Source organism: Colletotrichum fructicola (assembly GCF_000319635.2).
Source record: "Colletotrichum fructicola Nara gc5 chromosome Unknown KSG_Nara_v1_contig01, whole genome shotgun sequence".
NCBI lineage: Eukaryota > Fungi > Ascomycota > Sordariomycetes > Glomerellales > Glomerellaceae > Colletotrichum > Colletotrichum fructicola.
The window spans coordinates 2,666,840-2,685,070 of NW_027094051.1; the positions used below are offsets into that span (position 1 = coordinate 2,666,840).

An 18,231-nucleotide genomic window follows, 5' to 3' on the forward strand; every position below is an offset into this window, starting at 1 on the left:
CCGCGAACGTCTTGCCTCTCCTGGCCCTTACTCACAGCGCACGCTGTCGAAACCGCGCTTGTCCTCGTCTTTGTCTACCTCTGGCCTGGAATCTCAATCTACTCGACGTGCATCTTTGCAGCCTCCCAGGACCTATTTGACCGCTGACGATAGGACACCAAGTCGTCCAGCCAGCTCTCTAGCTACCACTCGACGAACCAGCTTGCTGCCACAGCCTAGAGGGCCAAGCTCAAATGGCAGAGAAACCTCGTTGGGCATCACGCCCCGTGGGGCTACCCGCAAGACTCTACCCGAGCTATCCGGCAGCACTTCCGCTGCGAGCAGCAAACCCAGATGGAGGGGCTAGGAGTCTTTCGTTGGGCACAAGAGGAGGACTGTCAGCTCGCCAGCAGCTCCCAGTGGTGCGGGTGCCAACGTGATGAGCAAGCCCCGCTGGCGGACTTGATACTTGATCATTCACAACGGAAATACACGAGGCTTCCAAGTAGTTTGATGAGGGGGCCTCGACAGACATCGCCTGAACACATCGTTACGACTCGATACCAACTTTGTACATATTCGACTACGCTCCTTAATGGCTCACGGCAGGGCCATTTGGACGACTTCTACTTCTATTGCTTTGCGGCATGGCGTCGGGTTAGGAACCGTCGGATGGCGTATTTTCAGGAGCGGGAAAAAGCCTCTCCGGCGGTCTTGATTTATTTATCTTTTTTTTTTGGAATGTTGGCATTATACCCGGAAGGTGGGCTGGAGTCTGGTCAATGGTGTATTTTGGGGGCACAAATGGCCTCCAGACCGGGCCATCCGTGGATGGATGGGAAGAACCAAGCCCCGTTGCCGGTCAAGACGCGCATCGTCATGTCCGGTCAACGAGGGGTACGAAATCGCTCTACCATACGCTACTACAAACCACCATTGGGGTTAAGAAAAAAGAAAAAGAGATTCGGTTGTTTCCGTTTGCTGCGATCGATGTGTTGGAACCCCCGACGAGACTTGTGGCAACCAAAGTGAACTTGGCTGGAGTATGTCTGGCAGTCGCAGGGGGAGAGAGGCATCACAGCGGGGGGAGGATGTGGCTAGATTGGCAGGCCGAAGACGTTATAAATTGATCATTCGCATACCCTAAAATGAACATGACAGGCCAAATGATCGCAACATAGCACCACATTCTCCCCGGTGATGGCTTATTACTCGCGTCTTTTTGGGGATGAACTTCTTAGACACTTTAGACGAGACGAGGAAGGTAGGGACTGCTCAAGTATAGAAATAACATCATCCCAAGGAGGGAGGAAATGGTTCGTCATTGTCAACATTAAAATGCCAAATGTGCCTACGCTGCGCCGGAAGAAGATGCCCTGCCAAAACCGGTTCGACGCCTGACCCGCGCGAACCGATATCATGCTTGATAATCGCCCACTCCGCCGCCATGAATATAAAATATGCAGACCGATCAAGTTTCTTCCCTTGTTCACTCCCTCCTTCTGCCGCTTCGTGACCATGCCATGTAATGCAGTGTAATAGTTTTCCGTCGTCGCCAGTTCTGTTCGTATCAGACGTGTGCACATCATATACCCCTTTTCCTCTCTCTCTCGACTTAATGCGGCATTAGTCCGATGCTGCCGCCACCACCGCTCCTTCCACCGCTGCCGCCACCTCTCTTGCCGCCTCTAGGGAAGAAGTGCGTGACGGTCGAATTCCTGGAGCTGCAAGCCGTCGTCCCGCCGCTACTCCTTCTGCTGGCCCCGCCTGAGGCCTTCCGTTTGGTCACCCCTCCCTTCTTGTACCCTCCGCCAGAAGCTCTGCGGTATGGCTTCTTCCCACCGCGCGCGCCACCACGGCCTCGTGTGCCTGATGATCCTCGTGTCGGCGGCGCTGTCTCGAGCTCGTTCACTCTCATTTGTTCATTCCACGCTTCCACCTCTGGTCTCAGCGGTGGTGGCGGGCCATTGAAATACTTAGAAGCCTCCTCTTCCTCCTCATCGTCGTCATCTTCCATGTCCTCGTCCATGTCTTCATCAGAGCTGATCAAGTCAACAATGTGCTGATCACCGGCGTCCATCTGATCAGCTTCGTCCTTCGCCCCTATCATGGAATTGTAGTTGTCTCGGCAACGCTTGACCATAGGAATAAACTTAGTCCCGAACTTGTCAACTTTCTCGATCTCGATGCCTGGTATTTTGCGCATTTGCGGCAGCGTTGTTGTCCAGCGAATAGCCATTTCTTGGAAGCTTCGCTCAGAAAACAGTGGCTTTCGGAGACTTTGCGCGTTGCGCAGCTGCTCTTCGAGCTTCTTCGCCTCCTGCACAAAGTTGTGGACCACGTCTTGATGCAGTTCATCAAGATCTCCCAACCGACCGTCTGCCTCTATGCGAGGACCAACATCGCGAGAAGCGTGACTTCTGTTGCGAGACTTTGGCAGAGGCTCAAACGCGTCGTCTTCGTCATCCGACATGACAAAGCCATCCTTTGCGTAGCCGTTTGAGTGCAAAGACAAGTCCTGCTCCTCCATTTGTTGCAGTAGCATCTCTTCCTCTTCGTCCGTATCGAAGATGGTTGCCATGGACTTGCCCTTCTTCTTATTCTGAATTCTTGCCTGAGCAGGCGAGGACACATTAGTCGAGGGCGGGACATGTCTAGAAGGCCCTGCGCCTGTGTCTACATCATCGGCCTCTTTGCTCTTCTTTGTTCGCTTTTTCGGCTTTGGAGCCGAGGATTCCCTACCCCTATCGGAAACCTGAACCGACAGCAACAGCTTGCGGCGCCCAGACAGAAACATATGCGCATTGCGACCAACCTAGCACCATGTTAGTCACGATTGTAGTTATTAGATAAAGTAACATACGATGAGGTACGGGATGGCAATACCAGCCCGCTTGTTCACCACGTTTGTCTCCTCGAGTGCTTCCTCAGCAGTAAGTCTGTCGAGAATGCGCTCGACTTCATGCTGTTTCATCCCCCGAGCTATCCCGTGGGCGTCGTCTGGGTCCTCGTCTATGTTCGGGGGGTATTTCTTTCCCAAGAGAATCTCACGGCACTGATTGACCGTTAATTTTTCGTGGTTTCTGATGGTCTGAATAGCGCCAACAGCCTTGTCGGAGAAGTCCTGCTGCTCAAAAACAGCCCCCGCTCGACAGTTGTCGCACGTCTTGTTGCACTCGTCTCCGTTGAATACCTCGCCAAAGTATCGAAGAATTTCGACACGGCGGCAGTTCTCCCGATTGTCGCAGAACGCCGTGACCCGGTTGAGCATCGTTCTCTGCCGCTCTTTTTGGTCCTCATTGCCATCACCATCCGCGATCATCTTCCTCAAGGTGACGACATCTTGATATCCAAAATACAGAATGCAATCGGATGGGTTGCCGTCTCTGCCAGCTCGCCCCGTTTCTTGGTAGTAGCCTTCCAAGCTCTTGGGTACCGAATGATGAATAACGAAGCGAACGTCTGGTTTATCAATCCCCATGCCAAAGGCAATTGTTGCCACAACGACATGGATTCTGTCCTTCTGCCATTGCCTTTGAACATCAATCCGATCCTCGGGTGACATCTGTGCGTGGTAGTGATGGGCTAAAATGCCGTACTTGTCTCGTAGCTTCTCAGCCACCTGTTCAGATGTCTTCCTCGATAGCGTATAGATAATACCGCATTGCTGGTCGTACTTTGACTGAATGAGGTCGGCGATTTTGTGCACCAGCTCCCTCTCCTTCCGGCGGACTTCATACGTAAGATTCGGCCTGTTGAAACTCTGGCAGAACACCTCGCAATTATCCATGCCCAGATTATGTTTGATGTCAACAATAACGTTCTGGGTTGCCGTTGCTGTGAGCGCAATAATAGGTACGGTCGGAAAGTGATTCCGTAGCTTGCCCAAAGCCTTGTAGTCTGGCCGGAAATCATGGCCCCATTGACTGACACAATGCGCCTCGTCAATGACTATACGAGCAAGTCGTTTGCCTGAGTGGAGCGTTGTCAAGGCCTTCATGAAAGAGGGACTATTGTTCAGCATCTCAGGCGTGACGTAGAGTAACTGAACGAACAACTCAGGGCTTCTCTCCTTGAAGGATGAGAAGATTTGGTTTCGCTTCTGAGAAGTTGTTTCTCCGTTGAGAGAGACCGCCTGGATGTTTAGCGCAGACATGTGATCTACCTGATCTTGCATCAGACTGAGCAGAGGTGAAACAACAATCGTGATACCCCGGGTCTTCCCGCTGTTGATGATTGCCGGCAGTTGATAACAGAGTGATTTTCCTCCACCGGTCGGCATTAGCACAAAGGCATCCTTGCCGGCTAGAGTGGCATTGATAGCTTCAAGTTGATTAGGTCGGAACCCTCTCATCCTGAATCTGTCCTTCAAAGCCCTTCTGACATCCGGGGACCAGGGATGTCTCATCAACTCGGGTGGTATCGACAATTTTGCTTTAGACACTTCCCTCTTCTTCAAGGGTTCAGTGGATTTGGGAGGCTGAGCGAGATTCCCTGACGTTGCAGTAAGGACGCTTCTCCTCCTGGAAGCCGTTTCCGCAGAAGACGAGTGACGCGATTCAAAGTCTTGCGCGAGCGCAAGCATGTCTGCGTCCGCATCATCGCCGTAATCACTGGACATATCCATGGCGCGAGGGCGCGATGCTTTGACAGGGCTTCTGCGGCTTGGCAACGGGTTAGAGATCGGCGGCTCCGGATCAAATGCGCCGAAGTCATCTTCAATATCATCCAGGTAGTTGTCTTCGAAATCATCTCGTCGACTGGCTTTCGCAATCGGAGGGGCTGATTTCTTGGCGCTCTTGGGCATGGGGGGTTTGGACTGTGGGAACGGCGGCGGAGACCGATCTCTGGGGTCGGTTATTCTCGACGATCCGGGGAATTGTGTCTGATGAATGACTTGGTTGTCATTCTCCTCGACTGCCTGTGCAGATCTCAACGCTCTGGCCGGGGTCTTGTGGCTAGGTTGGGTGCTCATTACAATAGCCTTAGACCTGCGGTAGTCGTCGATGAAAGATTCGCCGTCGATGCCCACACTAGGAAGATGTCGCTCGATGGATTGCTCCAAAGCCCTAACTTTGTCTGACACTTCATCCAAACGAATCTCGTCCTGCTCAGTGTCGCCACCGTCACCGTAGGCCGTAGCGATTTGTTGTACAAGCACCTCTTTCTCGCCTTGAAGTTTCGCGTGGGACTTGAGGAGTTCGTATGCTTTCTTGAGGTAAGATTGCTGTGACATCAACAACTCTTTCTCGGCTTTATGTTTATTGCGGTCTTCCCTTGAGCCATCCATCAAGACGTTCCGGAAGGTTTCGGAGTTGTGCACGAGCTTCTCCTGGATCATCGTCTCCTTTGCCTTCATGGCATCTGGGTTGTCCAAGATGAACTTAAGTACCGTGGACCTTTTCCCTTGCGAAGAGGGCGTCGGCTGTGATAGTGTATTCGTTGAGTCATCTTGGACAGGGTCTACCTCGAAGCTCATTAGGGAATCATCCGGCAGCAACGTCGTTGGCTGCGGCCTCGAAGGGGTATCAGGCGCAACGAGCTCGTCTGATGAATCTGCACCTCCAAAGGGAACAGATGCCGGTCTGGAGCGAGCCGCAGAGGCTGGCATGAAGTTACTTCGACTCGGTGTGGCCAGAAGCTCGGCGTCAAAATCCCCGTCATCGAACTCGTCATCTGAATCCTGTATTACCCGAGGCCGAGGACGTTGTTGAGTCGACTGTAAACCTGCAAATTTCGCCCGTTGATTCGACTCTGGGCTAGAAGAAATCCGGAAGGCCTTGCTCGGAGTGCGTCCGATGGCACTCTGGCCACCAACAGCCATTGGGAGCCGACGTGGCGTCCCCCGTTCTTGAGGATCATCGGCCATCTTGTACGTGCGCTGGGTTCGGCTGATTGTTTGTGTGATAGTCCGCTCTTCCTCCATGCCCTTGTCTGTATTCGCCCTGCGGATGCTCGATGGTATTGTTTTGGTGCTCTTAGCCGCTCGACTGCTCTTTGGGGCTGGGGTGCCCAGCGTCTTGTAAATATCTGGAAACTCGTCCGAGTCTGAATCCAAGTCTCCTGTCTTGCTCATCTCCGTGCTCTTTCTCTTCTGGCCGCGCTTCGACAGCGGTTCCGGCCTCGAGGCCTGCGCTTCGTTCCATACCGTAACTCCTTCATCGAGTGCAACCGAATCTGACGACAAGATCGTATCGTTACCAGTCAGGTCAAGGATTTCGTCATCATCGTCAAGTAGGTCTGGTGTTGACACAGGCGCCGGCTTATGGCGTCTGTCTTGGGATGATGAAGGAGCCACTCGATTGTTTCGTGTACTTTCTGCATCTCCAGTTCGTTAGCAGGTGCGTTTTGGCAATCGTCTTGCACAGATAGCCCACCTTGTTGCTGAAGTTGGGCAGTGATGGCTTGTTGGAAACGCCCACCACTGGTGGTTGAGGATGGCGTCAGCAATTGCTGCTGCTGCTGTTTCACAGCCAAAGAAGGCTTCCTAGTCTTCGAGGCTGAGGTCAGTTTCGCCATAGAGCCAGCCTCTGCCGTTATCGCCACCCTAGAATCCTGCGTCGTCTGTTCCACCGCGTTGGAGGCATGTAATGACGGTCTCGCATTCGTACGGCCAAAGTCCGATTGTGACACGGGTCGACTTGGAAGCTCCTGCTGGGATCCAAAGCCCCCAAAACGGGATTGTTGTGATTGTGACGGATCAGTGCCTGAAGGATCGCGAGCCGGCGGAAGGGAAAGATCGGTGGGTTTGCAGATAGAGATATTGCCGAGCAGCCAGGAGAGTTGATCCCCGAGGTTATTTCGAGTCATTTATTCGACGACGAGGGAAACACCTGGGGGTTGCTAGGCGTCATCGGAGAGGTATTTTGAGGCGCAAATGAGGCTCTTTGGCAGTCGTCTACAAGGTTGGTCGCGGTGTTTACGCCGAGCTCTGCACTGCGGGTGTCAACCGCGTTTGGCCCCCCACCCACTTTAGCTAGCGTGTTAGTCGCGTTCTGCCTTAGTCAGCATGTCAACCTCGACTTCACGTGAATTGGCGTTGCATGGCTGCCCGGCAAATCTTCGGCTTTTCCTCCTTACGCGTGATCTAAGTGCCATCCATGAGACCGAGCAATCTACAGGCTACGACTTGCTCATCAATGCATGGGTGAGTGTTGTCCCGTGTCATTGTCTTCCATTGGATTGCCTCGACAACCAGACTTGGTGATGTTGTGGTCAAAATTTGGGGATAAATTGGCCGTTGCAGCCTTTGGCAATGCTATCGCCCTTGATCGAAATATGACTTCAAAACCCGATAGGAAGGAAATATAGTCGCGAAGACACAGAAAAAACTAGACTATCTCTTTTCAGGCCAGGAAGTCCTGCTTAAGCGGCCAAAAGCTCGCCATCCGAAACTGTACCTGCCCGTGCCATTTCTCAGACTGGGTATGGTTTGATGATTTTTCCCCGGCTAGAGAAACATGCAAGAGTTGAGCCAGAAAATGCTCTTGCCGTGTCCTGCTAGCCGGAAGTGTCCAAAATGTTTTTTCCTCTAAAAAAACAAACGAAGCGCGAATCTTGGCTGCGAGTTACATTCGGGTTATGGTGATCAACAACAGGTATCAATAACATCTGCAGGAAAGTTTGTTGGATGGATGGAGGAGGGCAAGACGTAAAGTAAAAGAAGGTAAAACAAAAAAAGACCACCTATTTTTCCTGTGCTAAGGCGACTGCTTTTCCTGTGGCCTTTCTAATCACTCCACTACCGTCGTCGTCGTCGTCGTCGTCGTCGTCGTCGCCGCTTCTGTTATGATCGTCGTTATTGTTATCCTCGTCCTCGGTCTCGTCCTCATCCTCGTCTTTATCGTCGCTGTCGCTACTATCGCTTTCAGTAGTAGTAACCAAGTGCACAGGAAATATAGCTGCGTAGACACAGGAGAATCAGGCGATCTCAAAAAAAGGGTTAAAAAATTCCAGATGGCAAAAGGCAGGGTTTGAACCCATAACCATATTGAAATCCCAGCGAGAAGAGGGCAAGGGACATCAGGGCGCAAGCACTTGGCCAGACCTGACCAACTGAGCCATTGACTCCCCCGTTCGATGTTGACCACGGTGGGAGAAACCCGTACTAAGTAGGTCACCCTTTAATGCGAGCTAAGGCCACTATCATCCTTCTCGACCATCGAGCTATGCATCGGAAACGACTGTATTGTTTTGAAGCTACATAGGTAAAGCATTCCCGTCGCGATCCTCATGTATCCATGACCAGGCTTGTTCCGCTAGCTTATTCTTCGCGGTCACTTACGATGCCGCGTCCCGAGCGTGTCGTCCTCTGGAGCCAGACCATTAGCTTGTGCATTGGAATCTAGGTTGTCTTGAATCATCTCTTACCCCGAGTGTGGTGTAGTCGCTGAGGTCCCCAGTCTCATCGGATGTTGCATCAGTAGATCCTGCTTGAACCGGTGTAAGCGTTCTGAGTTCAACATTTGCGAGCGACGAGGTGTTTTCTCACCAGTGTAATCTGCCTGGGAAGCAGAGACTTCGTTTCTCCCGCCAGATCGTGCCGCGGTACTGGAGGACAAAGCCTCGAGGGCTTCCTTTGATGGATCAGTGTACTCACCACGAGCATCCTGGGCAGCGATACCCTCCGTGGTGTTGTCAACCTTTCCCTGCAAGAACCCACCTTCCCGCAGTTTCTTCTTCTCCCCAGCTACCACATCTTCACTCTCGCCCCCTAACTCTTCATCCAACTTCTTCGACTTCTCATCATCGTGGCCTTCACACTCACAGCCCTCCTGAGTCCCATCGACACCCTCCTCACCAGACTTCAACGCCTCCTTCTTCCTGCCAGAGTACCCGGCAACGACATCCTTTCCCAGCTGTTCCTTCTGCTTCTCGTCGAGATCCCCTGCATCGGCTCCGCGATTGTACGCAGAGTACGCAGCCGACGCAACGCCCCCAATCTCCTTGTAATCGGGACCCTTGCCTTGAGCTTGGTGGGCTTGATAGTTCGCAAAGGCCTTCTTGGCGTCGTCGCCGACCTTGTCCCAGCCTTGCTGGTCAGAAGTCTGGGACGAGCTCTGCTGGTCCTTCTTAGCTTCGTCGTTGCTAGCAAGCTGCTTGGCAGTGTTGAGGATTGTGTTGAAGCCCATGTTGGATAAGTTGAACTGAAGAACAGGATGTTCGAAAGTGCTCTATGTGAATGCTTAAGAGATAGTGTGATGATAACGTGTGTGAACTAGATTCGAAAGGGCAGGGTCGATAAGAAGGTGTCTGATGCGGCGCTTTTATACTTGCCATTCAGTCCCCAACTTCTATGTCCGCTTGTATGTTGACACGAAAGCCCAGAGACCCGAAAACGCAGTCCCCCCTGATTCCGCCGAACACATGCAACACGTCAAAACGCATCAGCCCTGGCCGACGTGCGTCCACGACCTTTCTTGGCATCACAACTTCCCACGTCCTTCTTGGCATCACAACAACACACAGCCCAGCTGAGGCAACCACAACAGATGGATCTCTTGGCGAAGAGAGCACATACAGCCAGCTGAAAACACACAACTAGCAGACGAAATCCTTGGCAACGAAGAGAGCAAAGGATCGCCGTTCGTCCAATTGAAGCCACGCGGGTTTCGAGGTCGACAGTAGTTGCCTCCCGTAGGAAGAGAGCACGGGCGCACGGGAGAACACATCAGATGGTGATTTACAATGTACGACGTGGGACCGTGCCTGGCATCAGGAACAACAATTCAGGAACGTCGGCGCTTCGATCGGTGTCGCTTGAGGAGACAGCGCGTCGTCGCCTCTCTTAAGACGACCAATAACGAGGAAAGATAACCGACGGCAACGTTACTATTGTTTGCTGTCAATCTCAACGTGAACTTGTAATATGCTTTTATAAACTACTATTGTATATGTGTAGAATGTAAGGTTGTCCTTCGTAGCCAGTCGCTTCTTCCCATTTGAACTCTGTAATGACTGTACACGCAATCGAAAATATAACCTGAAAGTCGCAAATCGCTTTGTTTCTCGTCGCACGCTATGCCGGGGTATGCTAACTTGTTTGTGTAGAATGTACTCGTCGAATACTGATACAGTCTGTGTGTATGTGCTTCCAAAAAAATGGACGTATTAGAAACTGAGAGAATAGGACACGTCAGTCCACACCCCCGTCACTTCGATGACGACGTTGACGATGGTGCTGACTGTCCAAATCGCAATCAGGCCCCAGCCGATCTTGCGTGACATGATCCACTTGTTCATCGGAACGATGAGTAGGAGACCCAAGAGGGTGAGGAGGAGTGTGATGGCTGATATCATCAGGGTGCCTCCGATTTGAATCTCGTATGAGTGGTACTTGAAGGGTTTGTCAGGATGTTTCTTGTGCCGATGTTTGGCGGCCTGGACCATCATATAGACGCCGCCAATGCCGATACCGAGGAGAATGTTAAGCATGGGACCGCCGAAGCATGCGGAACTACGTTGCTGTTAGTAAACTGTATGCGTCGAAAGGTAACGTTGCAACTTACAGAGCCATCACAGGGTAGCCAAGGCGGGCAACGGTGATGTCGGCGATGAGATCGCCAACGCTGTTGCCCGCAGCAAAGATGGTCAACCCGAGAAGAGCCTCCGAGATTCCCAGAATGACTCCGACCGCTTTTAAAACACCAACAACCTCTCCCGCAATGGTCGAGATCCAAGCTATAGCAATGATGAACCCCATGAAGCATAAAAGGAAATGGAACTTGGGTTTCTTGTCAGGGCTTGTCGTCATGAGTAGCAGGCCAAGAAGTATGGTAGATGCCAGCAGGGTATAGAGAATGAACCTGGCCAGCACTCTGTATGGGTGCTGGAAGTCCTCAAACATGTTGGCCCACAGGATGACCACTGCAAACAAGGGGCCCGTGAAGATTTGGATAGCGACAAGCCACCGATTCCACTGACCCGAGTCGTCAACAGCGATGCTACTCTCAGAGGGTAGAGGTGCCGCCGGCTTGACGTGTTGTGGGTGGCTCGTGGGTGCCTCAGCGACACGCGCACCGCTCGGATCATCGATGGCAATCAACGCTGGAGAACCCTTGGGAGAATAGGTGCGCTCGAGAGACGGCATGCGAGAATGCGTCAGGGTGGCTCTTCTAAAGCGTTGCCATTCCGACTCTTGTTCGATGGGCTCGCCCTCAGGCAATGTTACAGATCCATCGCCAGTGGTGTCCAAGCCGATCATGGGGTCCACCATGGTATCGTCAGACAAGTCGTCTGGACTTTCACTCTCAACGACCGGGAGGGTGAGAACGAGTAGCAGAATGCTCGGCACCGATATGGCACTGACGAATCTGTCCCAGTGACTCTTCTGCTGCCATCCTAGGAGTGTAGGAAACAATGTTCTCCAGAAGATGTGAGGGGGCGGCAAGATAGCATATGGCCACCATCTCACCGGCTTCGGTTCGATCACCTCGTAGGGCGCGAAGGGCATCTCCATGCGAGCTGGTCCAGGAGGCAATATGAATTCGGGCGGATCGGGTTGGGCTGCTGGCGTTAACACCATTGGAGATTCAGTGTATCCGGGAAAAGGGGATGCTGGCGAAGAGGTGCTGAAACTTGTACGTCTGCTTGTTGGAATCTGGAGGGAAAGCTGGCCGAATGGTCTGGGGTCAAGAGAATCGCTGCCGCCAGTGTCTTGTCGTGGGGGCGCCGCGTCCAACGGAGGAGGCGCCAGATTGCCACCAATCTTGTATGCAGGGGATGGACTTCGATTCCTGGCTTCCTGGGCTTTTACCTGTTGGATCGGGTTCGCTGAGCCTTGAGGAGGGAAGCGCCAAGGAGAGTGATCGCGACTGGGTTGGCGGGTAGAAACCAGTGAGCCGGGAACATTTCCAGAGGACAAGGCCCTATTCCTACTCTGGCCGAGACCTTCGCCGCCGCTAATGGTGTATCTGCCCGAATCTGAAGGTGGCCCCATAACAGTGCCTGATTCGCTGTTGCTTCGAATGTTATTAACTGAGTATGCTCGCCCGTGCATCGGTCGCATCCTCAAGTTGCTCTCCCTCTGCAGTTGAGCCAAAGCTGATCGAAACTCCAGGGCGCCGACCAAACTGGGACGAATCGGAGTAAGAGTGTTGCGTCTGCGGCCTCGGGGACGGAGAACACGCATGTTGCTCGCCATCTCCGCCACGACGTGCCTGCCATGATCGCTCTCCTCAACCTCGTCATCGCCCTCGTCCTGACCTTCGACCTCAATTCGCGGCCCAGCCTCTAGTGCACTGATATCACCGGCATTGGAGGCGCTGGCGGACGTAACTTGACGATCCTCGTCGTCGGGATCATCCCGGTACGGCTCCGGTGCCAGTTCATCGTATGGATGCCCCACTGCTCCGTAGACATGACCTCGTGCGGCTGCTTCCCGGACCCGCCGCTGGCTCCGCCTTTTCGAGTAGTAATGCCATGTGACAACGAAGACCACGTAGAAGATGTAATAGCAGACCATGGTTATGCACTCCCATAGGTGCAGGTGCCCGTCAGCCAGAAACACCATGGTGAAGCAGACGGCCACGATGAAGAAGCATAAATCGCGGACGTAGGTCTGTCTCCCCACTTTAAACTCCCGAACCAAGGCCATGGAACCGGCGACGACGGCGGTGATAAAGCTTGCAGCGCCGATCAGCTCGCCTACAGCCATGCTGGCGCTGTTGGAGCCCATGGCTGCAAAGGTGCTGAAGACATCCGGGGATCCATTTCCGAAGGCAAGGAAGGTAACACCCGCTAAGCTTTCGCTAAGGCCAAGGATCGTAGAGATGGTGTTGAGATTCACGCTGAAAAAGTCGCTGGCGGCGATGCCAATGGTGGTGAAGAGCAGGCCGAGCCAGCAGACGAGTATGGCGAAAGCGACTGGCTGAGCCTTGCCTAGGTTGCAGTAGTACAGGGTGAGATATGAGAGCAAGCCAGCCTCGTCCTCGGCGCAGTGAGCCTTGACGAAGGCACACTGATCCTCAGCGCGGTGAACATCCCGGCATTCCGTCAGCTCGTTCCTTCTCAGGAGCGGAGACGAGGCGTCGACATGCTGCGGGGCGAAGTGTCGTTCCGTGGCCTTGGTAAAGAATGACCATGTCGCGAGCAGGGTGAGAAGAAAGACTGTCGTATAGAATGGCCGCAAGCGAAGGCCGCTCCCCCTAATCTTAGAGGTAGCTGGCATGCTGACGTCAACTGTGGAAGATAATTGGCTCATAGGAAGCCATGGCAGAAGACTTGTCGCGGGCGCGTGCCTGGTGATGCCGCTCGTTCCGCTGCGGTGCGCGGATGAGGAACGAACGGGTGTCGCTGAGTCGAGTCGATATGCAAAAAATAGGATACGCAGGAAAGGCTGCTAGCGGGTGTGAGGTGAGCCGCAGGGCAGGGCGAGAAGATGCATGCGCTTCTCGCCTTCATGTACGATTCATGGAGACTCTGGGAGGCAGCCCGGGAAAACCTGCCCAAGGTCTTAAGGAAACGGCTGTGTCGCAAGTTCTTGGCCAAGATTTGCTGGTCTACGCAAGGCCGATGCTCTGATAGAGCCGAGGACATGCGTGGTAAATCCCCCTCCAACGTGGCTATGTTTCTTTGGAGCGGCAACTTTAAGAGAGGAGGGCGTGTTGCAACGGCAAGTGTAAGAGAGCGGTTCCAATTGGGCTCGGCAGAGAGCATCATTGCGTCACGTGAAGATAACAAAGCCAAGGGGGGTTGGAGGGGGGGCGGCAGCAACCAAGTAAACGTTGGCAGTTGGGACGAAACCGCTCGGGCCCGGGCTTTCAGCTCCCCGCCTTGTCCCGTCCCGAAACGGTAAATCTGACACCTAAGATTTCAGGCACCAACTCTTTATTGTTGTTTCGCGTCGTCGTTGGGGGCGTGTCCAAGTGGGGAAAGTAAACATTGGTGTCGGGCACTGGGCTACCGACGCACATCGCAAACAAATCCAACATCCAACACCGCCGGACGACAGCCTCATCGCCGACAACACAAAATGCCTCGAGTGGCTAACGTACCGCGCGCTGGCAGCGTCAGAGCGACCTCCGGGTCGATGAACGCTTCGCCCTTCAAGAACTCCCCCGTCAAGTACGTTTGCGACACCGCCGATTCACCCATGTTCCCCCCGCCCAGCAACGGTACTAAACAGTATCCAGAATCCCCCTCAACGACGATGTGGAAGAGAAGGCCCGGAGAGCGCAATCGCGCCATGCTCTGCAAGAGCGCCAGAAGAACGAGCTGAAGGCTGCAGCTGCGACACCTTTGCGCAAGGGAAGACACAGCTTGGAGGATATCGAAAATTCGCCCGGTGGCTCCCGGCCTAAGACGCCAGGTGCCCGCGGCAGTCGAGCCCGAACAGTCGTCGACGAAGATGACGACGATATTGTCGTTAGCGGAAGCACAGTTACGCCTATGAAGCGAGTCCCGATTCTCGCAAACTTCGAAGAGTGGATGAAGATGGCCACGGACAACAAGATCAACGCAAACAATTCCTGGAACTTCGCGCTGATTGACTACTTCCACGACATGTCTCTGCTGAAGGAGGGTGATGGAGTCAACTTTCAGAAGGCCAGTTGCACATTAGACGGCTGCGTCAAGATCTACACGAGCAGAGTTGACAGTGTCGCAACCGAGACCGGCAAGTTGCTGAGCGGTCTTGCGGACAGCAACAACAAGAAGAGAGACCGCGACGGTGAAGGAAACGAAGGTGAAGAGAGTGAAGAAGACGAGGTCGATGAGGATGGAAACGTCAGGAAGAAGCCAAAGCGAAAGGTATGCGACATTCAACCCAGAGTACACGCGGAAATGCTGACTTTGAACAGACGCAACGTTCGTCAGAGGCCACTCTTGCACCTAGCTTCTCGTCACTCCAACTCAAGAAGTTCGAGCTTGAGTTCGCCGTGGATCCCTTATTCAAGAAGACCTCCGCAGACTTTGACGAGGGCGGTGCCAAGGGCTTGCTCCTTAACCACCTCATGGTAGATGCCCAGGGACGCATCGTATTTGACAGCAGTGACGACGTCGGCGATGCGCACACCTCAAAGACAAGAAAGAAGGATACCGCGGCTGATCAAGACGAGGAAGAGGGTACTCCTGAACCATCCATGGTCGAGGAGCCCGAGCCGGAGGAGGAGACTGAAGACGTAGAGATCGATCTCGGTTCTCTTGGTTCTAAGTTCTTCCCCGAACTGAACATTCTGGACGAGCTTGATGTCTGCCCATCGTTGAAGACCTTCGACCTTGGCAACCCCTCTGGTTCTCTGGATATTCCCTTCCTCAGGGCACCAGAGGACTGGAGAGGTGACCAGGACAAGGAGAAGACGGCTGATTTGCTTGGTGATAACTCTGGCATGTTCATTGACGGTGACAACGCCGCTGGTTTCGATGATGACGATCTCGGTCTCGGTGGATTTGACCTGGGCGCGGATGTCGCATTCGGCGAGGGTGGTGAGGCGTGGGCTAGGGAAGCTGCGCTTGAGCCGCAAATGCGCGTATACGACGCCGGTCTCAACAACGACGGCGGTGAAGGTGGTGACGTTGAGATGCTGGACCAGGACAATGGCGACTATGTCATATCCATGAGCCACGCGCAGAATGCCGACAAGATGCATGAGGACATCCTGGGGTACTTCGACCAGGCCCTGCAGAAGAACTGGACCAGCGCCGAGCACTGGAGAATCAGGAAAATCAAGGACATCAACAAGCCAGCAGCTCCAGCCCGGCAACGCAAGGAGAAGGAGCCATTCGAGATCGACTTCTCCGCGCCGCTGGATAACAACCTGGCTGACGCGCTGTACACAAAGGCCACCAGCAACTCCGCAATCTCCATGCCAAAGAAGGACTGGATCTCCAAATCAAGGAATCTCCTGCCTGACGACAAGCACTTCAACTCCAAGTCTCTTCTTAATCTTTTCCTCAAGCCCAAGGCCCGTCTCAGCAAAAGACGTGTCCTTGGCACCAGAGGCGGCGCCTTCGGAAGCGGCGGCCAGGACAGAGACGTCCCGGCAGGCGAGATGGACGAGGCGTTCTGGGCCAATCAGAAAGAGCCGCTGCACGGCGCCGAAGAGACGGACACGTTGCCGCAAGGCGACTACGACGCCAACTTCTTCCAGGATGACGCACTTCCCTTCGCTGGTGGTCTGGAAGATGAGGATGATGAGTTCGCAGACGCTCGCGAGCACTTCTCGCCTACCGCAGAGGGCGACCCCGGTGTTACTGAGGCTGCGGGTATGACAGCTCTCCTCGGCAGCGACGCAGCGACGAATGCCCTGACCGGCGCCTTTGGCACGACGCTAGTCACCCAAACGCGCCGTCTGCGGCCAGACTATGTGCAATACGCACGTGTGGCCAAGCGGGTGGATGTAAGACGTTTGAAGGAGGAAATCTGGAAGGGCATGGGCCTCGAAAGCCTTGAAGCTGTAAGTCTTAAGTCATCCCCGGACGCAAACCCAACGCTCACTCATGTGCAGGAAAACCTTCCCACACCAACCCCGCCCGAGGACCCGTCCAAGGACCCAACGCTAAAGTTCACCGATGTCATGAACAACCTCCAATCAGTATACCCCAGGCCGATGATGGAGGACATCTCTACGAGTTTCTGCTTCATCAGTCTGCTGCATTTGGCTAACGAGAAGGGTCTCGTCGTCGAGAAGACGCCCGATCTCACGGAGCTGATGATCAAAAAGGACTGGACGGCCGAGATCACGGCTGGCGGAGACTAAACGAGTAGGAAATGCATAAAAAGGAACGGGAGCGACGGGCGGATGTGTCTTTGCGATCGTTTGTGCCGCGTAGGCCTTCAGCGGCGTTAATTTGCTTGTAACGACGACATGTTTGATTTTGCAATGTTGATAATGAATGGGCGGAAAGAATCATTTGTTTCACGCCTTCTCTGGTCTCAGCTGCCTCCAACCGAAGGCATCGCGGGCCGAGTGGGCTCGGGAAGTCCTGGAGTGACGTCTTATGTAATGAATGACAATCGACCGGCCTGAACGGTTTGCCTCGAACTCGCATTAAATAACGATATGCCTGCATTCTCACATCATGCGTCTTGACCGTTTTAATCTGATGAGGGGACCTTCTGGAGTTCCCTTCATCCTAAAGCAATGCCGCTAGCACACGTTCCAACGGCTGGTCCAACCCTACACCTTGGGTCTGGGAAGGGGAGCTAGAGGATCAATCGTGGCCGCTTGGGTCCCCATCCGATGAAGGGTGCCTTGGAGGCGACGGATGCGCTGCTGCCATGCTGTGCAGCATCCGATGTAGGGACGAAGGAAACAACCCGGATCGCTCACCGACGAAACAAGTGTCTCGGTGTTGTGCACGATAGGATGAACACCAATCAAAACAAAAACAGATGCTGCCAGAGTACGTTACTGGATTTTTTCTTTGCAGTCGGGCTGCGCTGTCGCCTTCTGGGGTCCCTCCTCAAGGAGCATATCCTCCGGGCCGGGAACCACGCTACGCCATAACCCGCATCTCCTTGAGGCCTGAGACATGGTCCTTTTCCCAAACGGCCAGGGCAGCCAATAAAAGCCTGTCCTCAGTACACATAATACAAAGCCACCAGCAGAGGGCTGGCAGAGAAGTAACGAGGCAATCGAGGGCTTCCGGATGCGGTCTTTAGAGGGACCTCTAGAGCCTTCCAGGCCCTCTAAAGCCCTCCTAGCAAATCAGAAGCCAGCGTTCGCGCCACTTACCTATAGTACTTTTACTACCACTACCTACATAGGAGACGTTGAGGTAGCTATAGCGGGTAGGAAAAGGACCATGTCTCAGGCCTCAAGGAGATAGGCCGTCGTCCCATAGCTAGACTAAAGATCTAAACTTACAGATTGTAGCGCCTGTTAGCCTTATTACTCGCTCTCCAGGGTATAGGAATATGTATATACATATCTCCTTAAGGCCTGAGACATGGTCTTTTTCTAAGCTACCACAGCTACTTCAACATCACCTACGTAGGTAGTAGTAGTATAAATACCTAGCTAAGTGGCGCAAAAGCTAGTATCTGATTTGCTAGGAGGGCTCTAGAGGGCCCTCTAAAGACCGCATCCGGACAGATTACAGGCCTCGTAGGCCCTTAATACTTCCCTACTAGCCCTCTGCTAGTGGCTTTGTATTATGGGTATCGAGGGCAGGCTTCTATTGGCTGCCCTGGCCGTTATGGAAAAAGACCATGTCTCAGGCCTCAAGGAGATGCTTTCTGGGTGGCGGGCTGGGATGGGATTTTTGAGCATGTGTCTGCTTCAGCTTCTGCGTGCGATTTTAGCATGTCTG

The 18,231-nt window shown here is 53.6% G+C and overlaps 4 protein-coding genes across 4 annotated transcripts; 1 reads left to right on the top strand and 3 right to left on the bottom strand.

Annotated features, from left to right (window-relative positions):
* Window positions 1–1,594: 1,594 nt before the first annotated feature.
* Window positions 1,595–6,498, bottom strand: rqh1 (ATP-dependent DNA helicase hus2/rqh1; the record flags this gene model as incomplete). Its single annotated transcript, XM_032020184.1, has 3 exons — window positions 1,595–2,794; window positions 2,843–6,303; window positions 6,357–6,498. The coding sequence occupies 3 exons, from the start codon at window positions 6,496–6,498 to the stop codon at window positions 1,595–1,597; spliced, it is 4,803 nt and encodes a 1,600-aa protein (XP_031882871.1).
* Window positions 6,499–8,242: 1,744 nt separating this feature from the next.
* On the bottom strand, window positions 8,243–9,110 carry CGGC5_v000772 (uncharacterized protein; the record flags this gene model as incomplete). The annotated part of the gene is made up of 3 exons (XM_032020182.1): window positions 8,243–8,290; window positions 8,350–8,411; window positions 8,471–9,110. The coding sequence occupies 3 exons, from the start codon at window positions 9,108–9,110 to the stop codon at window positions 8,243–8,245; spliced, it is 750 nt and encodes a 249-aa protein (XP_031882851.1).
* A 979-nt stretch (window positions 9,111–10,089) lies between these two features.
* On the bottom strand, window positions 10,090–13,147 carry CGGC5_v000773 (putative cation exchanger; the record flags this gene model as incomplete). Its single annotated transcript, XM_032020181.1, has 2 exons — window positions 10,090–10,435; window positions 10,488–13,147. 2 exons carry the CDS (start codon window positions 13,145–13,147, stop codon window positions 10,090–10,092), a joined length of 3,006 nt encoding a protein of 1,001 aa, XP_031882845.1.
* An 804-nt stretch (window positions 13,148–13,951) lies between these two features.
* Window positions 13,952–16,676, top strand: cnd2 (Condensin complex subunit 2; the record flags this gene model as incomplete). The annotated part of the gene is made up of 4 exons (XM_032020180.1): window positions 13,952–14,043; window positions 14,112–14,727; window positions 14,778–16,373; window positions 16,425–16,676. The coding sequence occupies 4 exons, from the start codon at window positions 13,952–13,954 to the stop codon at window positions 16,674–16,676; spliced, it is 2,556 nt and encodes an 851-aa protein (XP_031882844.1).
* Between the last annotated feature and the right edge of the window lie 1,555 nt (window positions 16,677–18,231).